General features: G+C 43.2%; 1 protein-coding gene across 2 annotated transcripts in view; it reads left to right on the top strand.

The window, feature by feature from the left end:
* The window catches only part of LOC106589621 (apoptosis-resistant E3 ubiquitin protein ligase 1), a 29,865-nt gene extending 16,285 nt beyond the window's left edge, over positions 1–13,580 (top strand). For both annotated transcript variants that reach the window (XM_045716050.1, XM_045716053.1), the window contains exons 6-22: positions 4,045–4,271; positions 5,215–5,452; positions 6,114–6,283; positions 6,400–6,580; positions 6,826–7,079; positions 7,197–7,274; positions 7,390–7,531; positions 7,642–7,763; positions 7,888–7,963; positions 8,053–8,162; positions 8,287–8,466; positions 9,016–9,138; positions 9,335–9,464; positions 9,588–9,646; positions 9,786–9,875; positions 10,007–10,182; positions 10,389–13,580. In XM_045716050.1, the coding sequence (XP_045572006.1) occupies positions 4,045–4,271; positions 5,215–5,452; positions 6,114–6,283; positions 6,400–6,580; positions 6,826–7,079; positions 7,197–7,274; positions 7,390–7,531; positions 7,642–7,763; positions 7,888–7,963; positions 8,053–8,162; positions 8,287–8,466; positions 9,016–9,138; positions 9,335–9,464; positions 9,588–9,646; positions 9,786–9,875; positions 10,007–10,182; positions 10,389–10,491 (2,459 nt within the window). In that variant the 3' untranslated portion in view covers positions 10,492–13,580. The remainder of the gene's footprint in view (positions 1–4,044; positions 4,272–5,214; positions 5,453–6,113; positions 6,284–6,399; positions 6,581–6,825; positions 7,080–7,196; positions 7,275–7,389; positions 7,532–7,641; positions 7,764–7,887; positions 7,964–8,052; positions 8,163–8,286; positions 8,467–9,015; positions 9,139–9,334; positions 9,465–9,587; positions 9,647–9,785; positions 9,876–10,006; positions 10,183–10,388) is intronic.
* The last annotated feature ends 1,289 nt before the right edge of the window (positions 13,581–14,869 follow it).

The raw sequence follows: 14,869 nt of genomic DNA, 5'->3' as shown, positions 1-14,869 counted from the left end.
TAACCTGTCATTAGAATTATCAACAGGTATTTGTTGGAAATACTAGTACAGTTGAAACTTGCCTAGTAAAATAAAGGTTACGTTTAAAAAAAATATTAATAAAAAATAAAAAGAATAAATAATAATAAAAACATTCATATATATATGTGTGTGTGTGTGTGTGTGTGTGTGTGTGTGTGTGTGTGTGTGTGTGTGTGTGTGTGTGTGTGTGTGTATATGTATGTATGTATGTATGTATGTATATATATATATATATATGGATGTTTATATTTGAACTACAGATACTGTTTGTGCGTCCCAAGACTTCCAGGCTTACCCATACAATTACTGCTTCTCCACAGCACATTCAAGGAAATAGACCTTAAAGGGATAGTTCACCCAAATTACAAAATGGGTTTCCTTACCCTGTAAGTAGTCTATGGAGAAGGTATGATGCCAATCCATGCTCTGGATTAGTTTCCCTGGCACTGTTTCCACATGCTAAACTTTTGGCATTTGTGGCACAAATCCCAATTAAGTCATGGGTTCGATATTCGCTTTGTTCAAAGCATCTATAAGTGACTGTTTGAGCTTCACAATCAATGTTAGATACTTTTGGATGAAAGTGAACAATCCCTTTAAAGCATTCTTTGAAGTAATTTTTCCACAATTGAATTGCAAATGGTCTCTCCACTAATAAGATCAGCATGAGCCATTAGATCTTCACGGGTCCAAAAAGTTGGATGGATCCGTGGCTTTCCCACCCAACCCGATATGCATACATTTATTTTTCAAAAACGGAGACCCGTTCCCGAAGGGACCCGAGGACAGTCAGACCCGTTCCGAAAAGACCATGGTAAACAAACCCGTGCTGGTTCGGAGCCGAGAGACCCGTTCAGATCCGAGCGTAGAAAGAGAGAGAAAGAAACCTCCACTCGGCGCTGCCAGCGCCATTAGTAAACAACTGATATTGGCCAAATTATCCACCATTTGTCCAAACGGCCAATAACCAATTACAAAAAAATGAAATCTGTTGTTTCAAAGTTCAAAACTTTCTAGTCTCCAGCAATTACCACGAGCCAGTCCTACTCAATTAAGGTGTCACCAACCTCCTGTGATTGTTAGATTAAAGGAGTACCTCTGGTAGGCCTAAAACATTGTTCCGCACCTCAAGTTCAACTGTCGGAGTCACTTGGAGTGCTGGTGCACACTGCCGTCAAAGGCCTGCAGTAGCTAAGCCTAATAATAGTCATACCACACCAAACCGTCCAAAAAGGTACTTAACTTTATTAGGGTAATATCAAAAGTAAGTCAAGTCATTGTTTATAGTGAAAATACGAACAGGTTATTATATTGCTGCATTAAATAAAGTTTTGCATTTTGCCCTCTTTGGTTTTTCCTTTTCATGGTTTGTGTGTGAGTAGCATAGTAGGCCTACCGGGAATACCGGTAATTCTGTTATATTGCGGCAAACACAACATTACAGCTGGAACTTAATTTGGCCACCGAAAATGGCTCAACAGAATGAAACGTTCCAAAAAGTATTGAACAGGCTTACAGTGCCTTCGGAAAGTATCCAGACCCCTTGACCTTTTCCACATTTTGTTACATTACAGACTTATTCTAAAATGGATTAAATACAAAGAAATCCTCAGCAATCTACACACAATACCCCATAGTGACAAAGCGAAAACAGGTTTTTAGACAATTTTGCAAATGTATTAAATATAAAAACAGAAATACTTTATTTACGTAAGTATTCAGACCCTTTGCTATGAGACTCTAAATTGAGCTTAGGTGCATCCTGTTTCCATTGATCATCCTTGAGATAATTCTACAACTTGATTGGAGTCCACCTGTGGTAAATTCAATTGATTGGACATGGTTTTGTAAGGCACACACCTGTCTATATAAGGTCCCACAGTTGACAGTTCATGTCAGAGCAAAAATCAAGCCATGAGGTCTAAGGAATTGTCCAAAGAGCTCCAAGACAGGATTGTGTTGAGGCACAGATCTGGGGAAGGGTACCAAAACATTTCTGCAGCATTGAAGGTCCCCAAGAACACAGTGACCTCCATCATTCTTAAATGTAAGAAGTTTGGAACCACCAAGACTCTTCCTAGAGCTGGCCGCCCGGCCAAACTGAGCAATCAGGGGAGAAGGGCCTTGGTCAGGGAGGTGACCAAGAACCCGATGGTCACTCTGACAGAGCTCTACAGTTCCTCTGAGGAGATGGGAGAACCTTCCAGAAGGACAACCATCTCTGCAGTACTCCAATCAGGCCTTTATGGTAGAGTGGCAAGACGGAAGCCACTCCTCAGTAAAAAGCACATAACAGCCCTCTTGGAGTTTGCCAAAAGGCACCAAAAGACTCTCAGACCATGAGAAACAAGATTCTCTGGTCTGATGAAACCAAGATTGAACTCTTTGGCCTGAATGCCAAGTGTCACATCTGGAGGAAATCTGGCACCATGCCTCACAGTGAAGCATGGTGGTGGCAGCATCATGCTGTGGGGATTTTTTTCTGCGGCATGGACTGGGAGACTAGTCAGGATCGAGGCAAAGATGAACGGAACAAAATACGGAGAGATCCTTGATGAAAACCTGCTCCAGAGTGCTCAGGACCTCAGACCGTTCGAAGGTTCCAACAGGAAAATGACCCTAAGGACACAGCCAAGACAACGCAGGAGTGGCTTTGGGACAAGTCTCTGAATGTCCTTGAGTGGCCCAGCCAGAGCCCAGACTTGAACCCGATCGAACATCTCTGGAGAGACCTGTAAATAGCTTTGCAGCAACGCTCTCCATCCAACCTGACAGAGCTTGAGATGATCTGCAGAGAGGAATGGGAGAAACTCCCCAAATACAGGTGTGCCAAGCTTGTAGCGTCCTACCCAAGAAGACTCGATGCTGTAATCGCTGTCAAAGGTGCTTCAACAAAGTACTGAGTAAAGGGTCTGAATACTTATGTAAATATGATATTTCAGTTTTCTATTTTTAACAAATTTGCAAAAATGTGTAAAAAACAGTTTTTGCTTTGTCATTATGGGGTATTGCGTGTAGATTGATGAGGGGGGGAAAAAATTATTTAATGAATTTTAGAATAAGGCTGTAACGTAACAAATTGTGGAAAAAGTCGAGGTGTATGAATACTTTCCGAATGCACTCTATTTTGCAGGTATTACCAACAAAGGTGATTGCCTAGCGTAGGCCTACTCAACAAATTACAGTAATAGGCTAATGCTATTTATTTTACAACGGGCCTACTTTTAATCTTAAACTAAATACGGATCACAAAATTAAGAAGACAAACTTAATTTAGCCAACGAAATGTCTCAACAAAATGAAAAAAATTTTTTTTTACATAGGCTATGCAGAGAACCCGTTTAAATTATAAAATAGGCCTACAATAATAATACAAAGTATTTACAATAATAATAAAGACTAAACAATCAATAATAAATATGGAAATAAATGAATGGAAGGTAGACAATTGCATCAAACCTGAATAGTGAGTTGTACACTGTCCATTTGGCCACACCAACGTTCTTCTCATCTTTGTCCACTATAATATTAAAACTTGTCCCCGAGGACATTACCCTTGTCGGCTTCTTTTTACTGTACTCTTTCTCCTCTAACTTTCGTTTTACTTCAATCAAAAATAACTTAATCTTCACAATCCACAGTAGCCTAGGCCAAGGCTCATTCTACTGTCTCTCTCCAGCAGCTGGAATCCTTTTCAGTTGAACATAACTATACGTTTTATTGAGTTGCAATTGGCTGACACAAACAGTAAATTAACAGAGGACAGGTCCAATCAGGGCCAATCGGTAAATCAGTTTGAATTGCACATACCCGAGACCCGTGCCAATTATATCAGACTCGTCACAGATCCGAGACAAAAGTCCGAATTTTGGACCTGGACCCGCTCGGGTCCCGGCTCAGATCCCCAAATATTTTGGTCTGTTGGACCCGTGAAGAACTCTGAGCCATCCTCAGTATGCTGTGCATTTAATCCCATTCAGTGTGTTCAAACAAGTTCTCTGACTGAATGTCTCCCCCTGGCAGGTGGAATTACTGTTTCCATCATAGCGTTTGTCTTTACCATCAAGTTCCTATGTGAGCTTGCTGCGCGGGTGGTTAGCTTCCTGCAGAATGAGGATCCTGGGAGAAGGGGCGACCGCAGCATCTACGACTATGTACGAGGGAACTACCTGGACCCGCGCTCCTGCAAGGTGTCCTGGGATTGGAAGGACCCAGAGGAAGTGGGCCAGACAATGAGCTTCCGTGTTCAGGTAAAATCCTTTCCTACCTATCTGCTTGAAATCACATATCTAGGCTACTTCACTGTCGTTTCTGGATTTTAAGAGTTCAGTTTCTGTATGAAACTACGATTAGAGCACTACCACCCACCTCAAATCGGTCCAATGCAGATGTTTTTATCTCAATATCAAATCATTTCTGGGTAACAATTAAGTATCTTACTGTGATTGTTTTCAAATAAAATGGTCAAAAATAAACAAAAAATGCTTCTTAGCAAAGAGCAATTTCTCAAGCAATAATGTTGCTAGGACTGTCTGAGTGGTTTGAGTGGGGAGGGGACAACTGAAAACAAGCTGATATTGGCAGAAAGGTTTGGAAAAGGGTTAAAGTTCTCCCTCACATTTTGGGACAATGTCAACAATGGACTAATGAAACAAATACCAAAATATCGTTTTGGGGTGGAGTTTTCCTTTAAGTTTCAGTCATGCGATATGTTTTCGTCTTTGTGAAACCCCAAGGGGGGTTTGGAACTCTCTATTAACTAATTGGCAAAAACTCCATCCTACCAAAACAACTTCAGGTGTTCCTTTTAAGCAGGTCTTACACTAAAAAGGCATTATCATAATTTTCACAATTTCACAGTATTATTCCAACCTCATAGTGTAGAGAGAAAAAAACACAGGAAAATCATGTTTTACTGCAATGGGCCTTTAAAGAGAATGTAGAGGAGGGATACACTTTTTTGTTTCTGCGGATTTTAGTCAGTGATTCTGTTATTTGTGTTGTCGGTTGGGTTTCTATTGGGGCCATAAAGCACACAATGAAGTTTCAAGTTTATTTGTCTCGTGCACGTGCTTTTTCCCAACAATACAATATACAATTCAATATCAAGGTGAGAATAGACTGTTGGCACAAGTTGTGGTGCTAGACATCCTGCCATGGTTTCTCATGGTTTGCTCTGACTCTCTACCCCAGCTCTTCTACAAGAACGGCCAGCCCTTCCCTGCCCACCGACCCGTGGGGTTAAGGGTCAACATCACCCACATAGAGCTGGCCCTAGACATCCCCATCACCCAGGAGGTTCTGCAGGAGCCAGAGTCCAATGTGGTCAAAGTGGCCTTCACTGTCCGCAAGGCCGGACGCTATGAGGTGGCTGTCAAACTGGGAGGACTCAACGTGGCCTACAGCCCTTACTACAAGATATTCAAGCCAGGTAAAGAAGGTCATGACCTTTTGGACTGTGTGACTAACCCATCTCAGGACTGGACTGGGCTATATTTGTAATATAAATGCGAAGCATGGATGAGATGAGGACATTTAAGTAATTTATATTGATAATTGTGTTTTTGCTTATGATAAAGAACAGAACTTTGACATTGCGTAGTAAGAATTATTAATGACCACCCAGACCAGAAATATTGATACCACTGAATTATAATGCTAACATTTCTTCCAATGTTCTTTCCATTGCCTGTCCTCATAACATGATAGTAAGTATGTTAATAGTGTTCATCATCACAATATGTTTTGTAGTTCGGCTTTGTTTACTAAATATAGCACGAGGTGATGATGATCATAACATTTATGTAAGGCAATATCAATATTTTACTGAACATTTTATTTTAATCTGATTGTTTATTACAATGTTTGGAAATATTTTTATTATGCTCTAAAGCTTTGCTCAGTTAGGTTTGATAAGTGTTGAAAACGGTCCCTTCACATGGAAGCAACTTGAAACTTTGTGTAAATGAAAGCTGTTTTTCTCTGTTGTCTCAGGGCCATTGTGTGTATTGTACTGGTAAACACTGCAATCTTTCATTTGAAACATCCCCTGAATGCTCATCTCTTCCCCACGTGCTCTGTGTCCATTTCAGGGACAGTGGACCCGTCCAAAACGAAGATAGCCTACCACTTCTCCACCCTGGTCTTAGTATATGGCCAGCAGCATACCCTGCAGATCGAGCCTCGGGACGAGTATGGCAACCCCACCAGTAACTCCACCTCACTCATAGACGAAGTCAACTACAGCGTCCACGTCCACTCGGTAAGAACCCAATATCACGACACAACACTCATACAACAGAATAAATTCATTTGTTTCCTGATTTTAGACTGTGAAATTGGACAATGGGAATCCATTTTGTGTTTTCCTCCTCTCAGCTGGGCACGGTGGATGATGACAGCCTGGAGGAGTACTACAGTAAGTCAGTGTCATCCAACAAGCAGCTGTGCCAGGTACTGCTGAAAATCACCCTGAGGAAGAAGGGCTGTTTCCGGGCACGCATCTCCTATACCGACCTGCCCCTCAGCAACGGGGAGTTCGACATCATTGTTCTCAGTGGTGAGTAAGGGTCCTATTTTAGGGTATGATTGCACAGGCCCATGTGAAGGAAGAGAGGGTGATAGGATAGTGGATCAAATGGTATTTCATCAAGTTGCTGCATGTATTTTCAGCCTATCATACTCAAAATGATATACAGTGAAATATATGTAGAGTCTAGACTTTCGTCTTGGTGGAGGATAAGCTGTGGTTGTAGAGTTCTCATATCACTCCTTTGTTTCAATTGCTACCCTTCCACCAAACAGAGAATGAGAAGAACTGTGTGGAGAAGAACGTATCCACCACAGGGATCAGCATATACTTTGAGGCGTACCTCTACGGCACAGGGAACTACAGTAACTACAGTAACTCCTCGTGGCAGCTCCCAGCCTCGGCTCTGATGGCCCCTCAGAGACGGCCCTCCATGGGGGACGAGGAGGACGAGCATGACTCCCCTGTAGAGGGCCAGCCAGAGAAGGTCAAGAAACCAAAAAAGGTCTACTGCTACATATCGCCAAAGGTGGGTGAAGAGAGGATAGAAAGGATTTTGTTTTGACTAGACATACCACATGCTCTACAGCTAGGTTTGTTGCAGACTTCTGTCATTGACTGGACCATTTACTTTTCTGCTACACAGCAACTGTCAGTGAAGGAGTTTTACCTGAAAATCATTCCATGGCGCCTTTTCACATTTCGAGTTTGCCCAGGGACAAAGGTAGGACAAGCAACCATGCTGTGAAACACCATGTGATTTCCACATAATATTGTCTGACCTTTAGCAGTAGGTTTAATGAGCTTGTGTGTTCAAACTCGTCTTTCTGCCCCTTCAGTTCACATACTATGGCCCTGACCCCGTTCACAAGTACTTGACTCTTGTGGTGGATGATGGAATCCAGCCGCCAGTGGAGCTGAGCTGTAAAGACAGAAACATCATGGCTGCCACCTTCATCCGTTTCCTGCACAAGAATATCGGTTGGTATCGCTCCTTTTCCAGTTCAGTAACCCTGGGGGTGTACCTGATATAGATTGTTTTTGACCTCTGTAGAAGCGTTGAGATTGGATGGTTTTTGTGCTGTTGACAGGTGGCTCGGAGACGTTCCAGGACAAGGTAAGCTTCTTCCAGAGGGAGCTCAGACACATCCACTCCAAGAGACCTCGCACCAAGACCTGCCTGAAGATCACACGCCACTGCATCCTGGACTCTGTGAGTGAACCCGCCGTGTAACTAAACTCCGAGCAGCAGTGAGATTAAGAACTGCTACTGCAGACTCATAAGGTGATATTGAGTGTGAAAATGACAGTGTTTTAAAATGTCTCTCTCTCCCCAGTCTCTGAAATCCACCCGGAACTTCTCCGTGTCAGACTGGAGTAAGAACTTTGAGGTGGTGTTCCAGGATGAGGAAGGTAAAATCAGCAGATGACAGGCCAGCCAGCTGGTGTTGTGTGGGTAGGGCTGTTGAATGACGCAGTATGTGTGTTGTGTTGGCCCCTAGCTCTGGACTGGGGAGGGCCGCGAAGGGAGTGGTTTGAGCTCGTCTGTAAGACTCTGTTTGACACCACCAATCAGCTGTTTACTCGCTTCAGTGACGACAACCAGGGCCTGGTAAGACCTCCCTTCTCACCAGCACAACTAAAACAATACGGCTAAGGCTTTGCATTAAGTGAGCTAGTGCTGGGGTTAGCCAATAGGATAGTGAGGTACTGTGTCTGTCCGTCTATCTTCTCAGGTCCACCCCAACGCTGAGCGGCCGGTCCACCTGCGTCTGAAGATGTATGAGTTTGCGGGACGCGTGGTGGGGAAGTGCCTCTACGAGTCAGCCTTGGGTGGGGCCTACAAGCAGCTGGTCCGCGCTCGCTTCACCCGCTCCTTCCTGGCCCAGCTCATCGGACTCAGGATGAACTACAAGGTACGTCCTCCGCCTCAGTCCCACATCCTCTGAGGACCTAGAGATGGACCTCTCTCCCAATGTTTACCTCTCTCCCAATGTTTACCTCTCTCCCAATGCTTACCTCTCTCCCAATGTTTACCTCTCTCCCAATGTTTACCTCTCTCCCAATGCTTACCTCTCGCCCAATGCTTACCTCTCTCCCAATGCTTACCTCTCTCCCAATGCTTACCTCTCTCCCAATGCTTACCTCCCTCCCAATGCTTACCTCTCTCCCAATGTTTACCTCTCTCTCAACTCTCCCAATGTTTACCTCTCTCTCAACTCTCCCAATGTTTACCTCTCTCTCAACTCTCCCAATGTTCACCTCTCTCCCAATGCTTTGGCTTGTTAGAAAGGCGATCTGTTTATTTCATAGCGTATGAGTTGTATATTGTGGTGTTTCTAGAACATATTAAGATCTCACCCTGCCGCTCTAAGTGGATAAGTCATCCTTGTTGTCACCGAGATAGAATGACTTGTTTATTTTAAATCTATTTTCTTGTATTTGTATTTAATTTCCCACGGCAGTACTTTGAGACGGATGATCAGGAGTTCTACAAAACGAAAGTCTGCTTCATCCTAAACAATGATGTCAGTGAAATGGACCTGGTGTTTGCTGAGGAGAAGTACAAGTCAGGACAGCTGGAGAAGGTGACGAAGGAACCTTTCTGTTTGACATGACTTCCCTTATCCACCATGTCATCTCACAGAAAAAAGAAAGCACTAACAAAACAGAATAATTATTTCCTTGGCAGACTGCTTAGTACTCCTAGAAAGGCAGTGCAGGGTCTGTGTGTGGGTGTGTTGTCAGTCATGTCCTAAGCTCTGTTACTCTGTCTCTCTTCAGGTGGTGGAGCTGATATCTGGAGGAGCTCAGATTGCTGTCAACAATGAGAACAAGATGCATTATCTGAACCTGCTGGCCCAGTACAGGCTCGCCAGTCAGGTGCGAGATGAGGTGGAGCATTTTCTCAAAGGTAGGGATACAAACACTGATATATTATGGAATCATTTCACATTCACCCCTGTATCTCATCTGGAATGTCCATATGGGGATAGGCAACCAAGCTTTTGGCAATGAACTGTTTTGTGAATTGCAGGTTTGAATGAACTTGTTCCAGAGAACCTCCTGGCCATATTTGATGAAAATGAGCTGGAGGTATGTTGAGTAAAACTTTACAACTGATTTTGTCTCTAATTACATCCCCTATCAAACTTTCCAAGCTTACATGCCTTGTCCTACGTTCTAAATCTCAGTCATATGGTCCTGTAATGTCTAAACGTCTGTTTGTCCCCAGCTGTTGATGTGCGGTACGGGGGACATCAATGTCCAGGACTTCAAGGCCCATGCTGTGGTCGTAGGAGGGTCGTGGCACTTCAGAGAGAAGGTGTGTGACACCACCTGGTCTGAGCCATAGTAGATGGTGAACGATACGGCTTTGCTCCAGCGTTATATTGATTGAGATGTGTCCAACGTGTTGGTGTTGTACACCATGCTGAGTGTGTTGTGTTGTGTTAGGTGATGAAGTGGTTCTGGGCCGTGGTGTCCAGCTTCACCCAGGAGGAGTTGGCTCGCCTGCTGCAGTTCACCACCGGCTCCTCCCAGCTTCCCCCTGGGGGCTTCAACACCCTCTGCCCCTCATTCCAGATCATCGCTGCTCCCACACACAGCACCCTGCCCACCGCACACACCTGGTGAGTGGACGGACATGCACGCACCCTCACAAACACACACACACTCAGACATGTACCGTATACACATACACATGCACTCTTACACATTCATATACATGTGCTATACAGTCAGTTTCAGTTATTTAATTGAGTAATGCACAGACACACTACTTGTCTCGTAAAAAACGGTCAAATGACTGACTATCTGTGAATTCTTCTCTCTCCAGTTTTAACCAACTGTGCCTCCCCACCTATGATTCCTATGAGGAGCTGCACAAGATGCTGAAGCTGGCCATCAGTGAGGGCAGTGAGGGCTTTGGCATGCTCTGAGTGGCCCTATCCCTGGAGCTCACCCCCAGACTGGTCACACTGTGGTCCTGCTCATACAGCAGTGGGGTACCAATGACACCAGCACCAACCAGGCTCCTGGTACGCCCGTTACCCTCTCCATCCGCTTTGGACAATGGACATCCCTCCTCAATCACACGGACTACCCATGATCCTCTTTCAGTGGTAGAGGGCTTTAAAGGAAGTCCACAGGACGTCCCAGTAGGCTCTGGGACATCTTCAGGTGTCTGCACTATGTGTATATTCTGTACAATGTTTGCTTTTCTAATGAAGAAAATCACCTAGTGTTAGAAAAGGCTGGGTAGTTTTATTCTAGATGTTAGAGTTGTTTAATTTGACGTGTTTCAGACAGAATATAGAGCTAGTTAAAGAGCCTAGTGAGCTTGGTGTTGTTTTGGTTTTTTGAATTTTATTTTGGAAAAAAGCTGAGGAACATTTAAATGCAAAAGCAGCCAAAACAAAGTGTGGAGAAGCTGCGCACCCCATAGCACTTTGGCCTTACCTGATCAGGGAAGGATGTGTGTGTGTATATAGTGCGAAAAGTATGAAAATGTATGTACTCATACTTTAAGTCGCTCTGCTAAATGATTAAAATGTCAAATGTATATATAGTATATATTATATCACTCTTTCATTTCAATATGTGTACATGCATGTTAAAAAGTTGTCATGTTATAGCAGCAGTTCGGATATATTTTCAAACAGAAGGGACTAAAGGTACTTGATAGATCTTTCAGGTCATACCTTTTTATTGGTGGGAGTTTAATATATCACAGCCGATTCATTTCTTTTTTAGTTATCGTCGTTTCCCATCGACAATTGACTTCAGTGTACAAATACATGGGTTTTCAAAAGAACAAACAATTTACTAACCCATGTCAGTGTGTCTGTTTTAACTTATGGACAGATTTATGTTGTTTTCACCCATACCGTTGATGACTTGTTGATGACAATGTTATTTGTCTTGAGCCATAACAGTTTTTGTTTTAAAACCTGCCTTATTCAAGCCCTTTGCCTCTGACTTAATCTGGAAAAGTGTGTAGTTAAAAGAAGCCTAGACTAGCAAAAGTATAACAATTGGGATATTACTATAATATTACTGTTGGTCGTTTTTGCAGTGGAAGTTTGACATGGGAATATCAATTGGATGTTAACCTTGAGTTCCGATCTCTTCACAGGTTATCTTGATAGCTGTCATGTCTTGTGCTCTTGACTGTTGGTTTTCATTCACCGCCTTGTCTGGGTTTACCTCTGGATCTCATCTATGCATCCCCTGTGTGTGTGTCCCTGTGTCCCTGCCCATGTTTGTGTGATCTCAGCTGCCTCGTCTCTAACTACTACCATAGTGTGCCGTCTCTGACTCCTACAACTCGGTAGATAAGCCACCTGAGTAAGGGATACTGAGACAGGAAACACAAGATGAATATTTCTTCAGTGGTGGAAAAAGTACCCCATTTTCATACTTGAGTAAAAGTAAAGATACCTTATTAGAAAATGACTCAAGTAAAAGTCACCCAGTAAAATTCCACTTGAGTAAAAGTCTAAAAATATTTAGTTTAAAATATACTAAGTATCAAAAGTAAATGTAATTGCCAAAATGTACTTAAGTATCAAAAGTAAAAGTGTAAATAATTTCAAATTCCTTATATTAAGCAAACCAGACGGCACCATTTTCTAGTTTTTTATTTATTTACGCATGGCCAGGGGCACACTCCAACACTCAGACATTATTTACAAATGAAGCATGTGTGTTTAGTGAGTCCACCAGATCAGAGGCAGTAGGGATGACCACGGATGTTCTCTGGATATGTGGGTGAATTGGACAATTTTCATGTCCTGCTAAGCATTCAAAACATAAGTACTTTTGGGTGTCAAGGTAACTATGGAGTAAAAAGTACAATATTTTCTTAAAGAATGTAGTGAAGTAAAAGTAGTCAAAAATATAAATAGTAAAGTACAGATACCCCATATTGCAGTGTGCAGCTAACCACATGTACAGGCTATTTAGGAAAGCCAACATCTAGAACATTGCACAGTAGCTTAAAGCAGACACATTCTTATGCAAAATTTTTGTATTCTTTGTTTTCACCTGAATCATTAGCCTCACAACTTACCACAAATGCAAACCCATGGCGGGTTACATTATTGTTAATCAACTCTCCTAGCATTTGCAGCCACGAAGAGATTTCCACTTAATTAAACATCACCTCACTCTGGTTGAACAGGATACACATCTCACTTCCCAAGCTCCTTGTACTAACAGAATAACTTTACCTTATTGGGAACCTCTTAAGGGTGCTGGGTTCTTGTTATTGCTGCTGGGGTTTACTGCACATACCTCCCAGTCACTCAGAATTTCTCTTTTGAGACAAAGTGAGCTTTCACCCTCCACTAGGATTTGCCTAGGGCAAAGTCTTAAAGGGATACTTCTGGATTTTGGCAATGAGGCTCTTTGTCTACTTTCCCAGAGTCAGATGAACTCATGGATACCATTTTTATGTCTCTGTGTCCAGTTATAGGTAGTTTCCTGAGCCAATGCTAACTAGCGTTAGTGCAATGACTGAAAGTCTATGGGTATTGAAATGTTAGACTAATCAGATGACCTAGTCAACTAAAATGGTAGCTGCTATCCTTATGGAGGCACAAGTCAGACACAAGACTTGACAGAAGTAGCATTGCATTGTACTATAGGAATCAAGATATTAAATATTCTTATACAAACCATGTGCATTTACAAAAGTGTAAATAGTTGAAATGCAGTTTAGATGAAGATGTAAAAAGAAACAGCAGCTGTGATTTTCAAGTTATTGTTTAGATAGTGTTTCACTCATAAGCAGGTCCTGCTCTCTGTTTAAGATTCCAGTTCAAATGATGGGGAAAGCTCAGTGGTTAGTGTGGTTTGGTTTTGGATCGATGTAAATATTGTGAAATAGTTGCTTACAGCTTGGAGGTGAGAATTTTTTATGTGTAAAATAAATGACAAAATTGTGGGCCATCACTGATGAATGTCAGGGTTCCTGCTCTGCAGTCCCTTTATTGTTGATGGAATTAAAACGTGATGGAGATTATTACATTTTGTGTCAATTTGTCTTTGTTTAAGGAGGCTGAGATTTGCTGGTGACTGTTTCAAGGATTACGAGCTGGACACAAGCAGAAGACCACATGAAACCTAAACTCAGCAAAAAAAGAAACGTCCCTTTTTCAGGACCCTGTCTTTCAAAGATAATTCGTAAAAATCCAAATAACTTCACAGATCTTCATTGTAAAGGGTTTAAATACTGTTTCCCATGCTTGTTCAATGAACCATGAACAGTTAATGAACATGCACCTGTGGAATGGTCGTTAAGACACTAACAGCTTACAGACGGTAGGCAATTAAGGTCACGGTTATGAAAACTTAAGACACTAAAAAGGCCTTTCTGCTGACTCTGAAAAACACCAAAAGAAAAATGCCCAGGGTCCCTGCTCATCTGCGTGAACATGCCTTAGGCATGCTGCAAGGAGGAATGAGGACTGCAGATGTGGCCAGGGCAATAAATTGCAATGTCCGTACTGTGAGATGCCTAAGACAGCACTACAGGGAGACAGGACAGACAGCTGATCGTCCTCGCAATGGCAGACCACGTGTAACAAAACCTGCACAGGATCGGTACATCCGAACATCACACCTGTGGGACAGGTACAGGATGGCAACAACAACTGCCCGAGTTCAACCAGGAATGCACAATCCCTCCATCAGTGCTCAGAGTGTCCGCAATAGGCTGAGAGAGGCTGGACTGAGGGCTTGTAGGCCTGTTGTAAGGCGGGTCCTCACCAGACATCACTGCAACAACGTCGCCTATGGGCACAAACCCACTGTCGCTGGACCAGACAGGACTGGCAAAAAGTGTTCTTCACTGACAAGTTGCGGTTTTGTCTCACCAGGGGTGATAGTCGGATTCACGTTTATCGTCGAAGGAATGAGCGTCACACCGAGGCCTGTACTCTGGAACGGGATCGATTTGGAGGTGGCGGGTCCGTCATGGTCTGGGGCGGTGTGTCACAGCATCATCGGACTGAGCTTGTTGTCATTGCAGGCAATCTCAATGCTGTGCGTTACAGGGAAGACATCCTCCTCCCTCATATGGTACCCTTCCTGCAGGCTTATCCTGACATGACCCTCTAGCATGACAATGCCACCAGCCATACTGCTTGTTCTGTGCGTGATTTCCTGCAAGACAGGAATGTCACAGTGTTCTGCCATGGCCAGTGAAGAGCTTGGATCTCAATCCTATTGAGCAAGTCTGGGACCTGTTGGATCGGAGGGTGAGGGCTAGGGCCATTGCCCCCTAGAAATGTCCGGGAACTTGCAGGTGCCTTG

This window comes from Salmo salar, chromosome ssa01 (genome assembly GCF_905237065.1).
Source record: "Salmo salar chromosome ssa01, Ssal_v3.1, whole genome shotgun sequence".
Lineage (NCBI taxonomy): Eukaryota > Metazoa > Chordata > Actinopteri > Salmoniformes > Salmonidae > Salmo > Salmo salar.
Note: the sequence above shows the minus strand (reverse complement) of the source record. Positions and strands in the feature narration are given on the sequence as shown.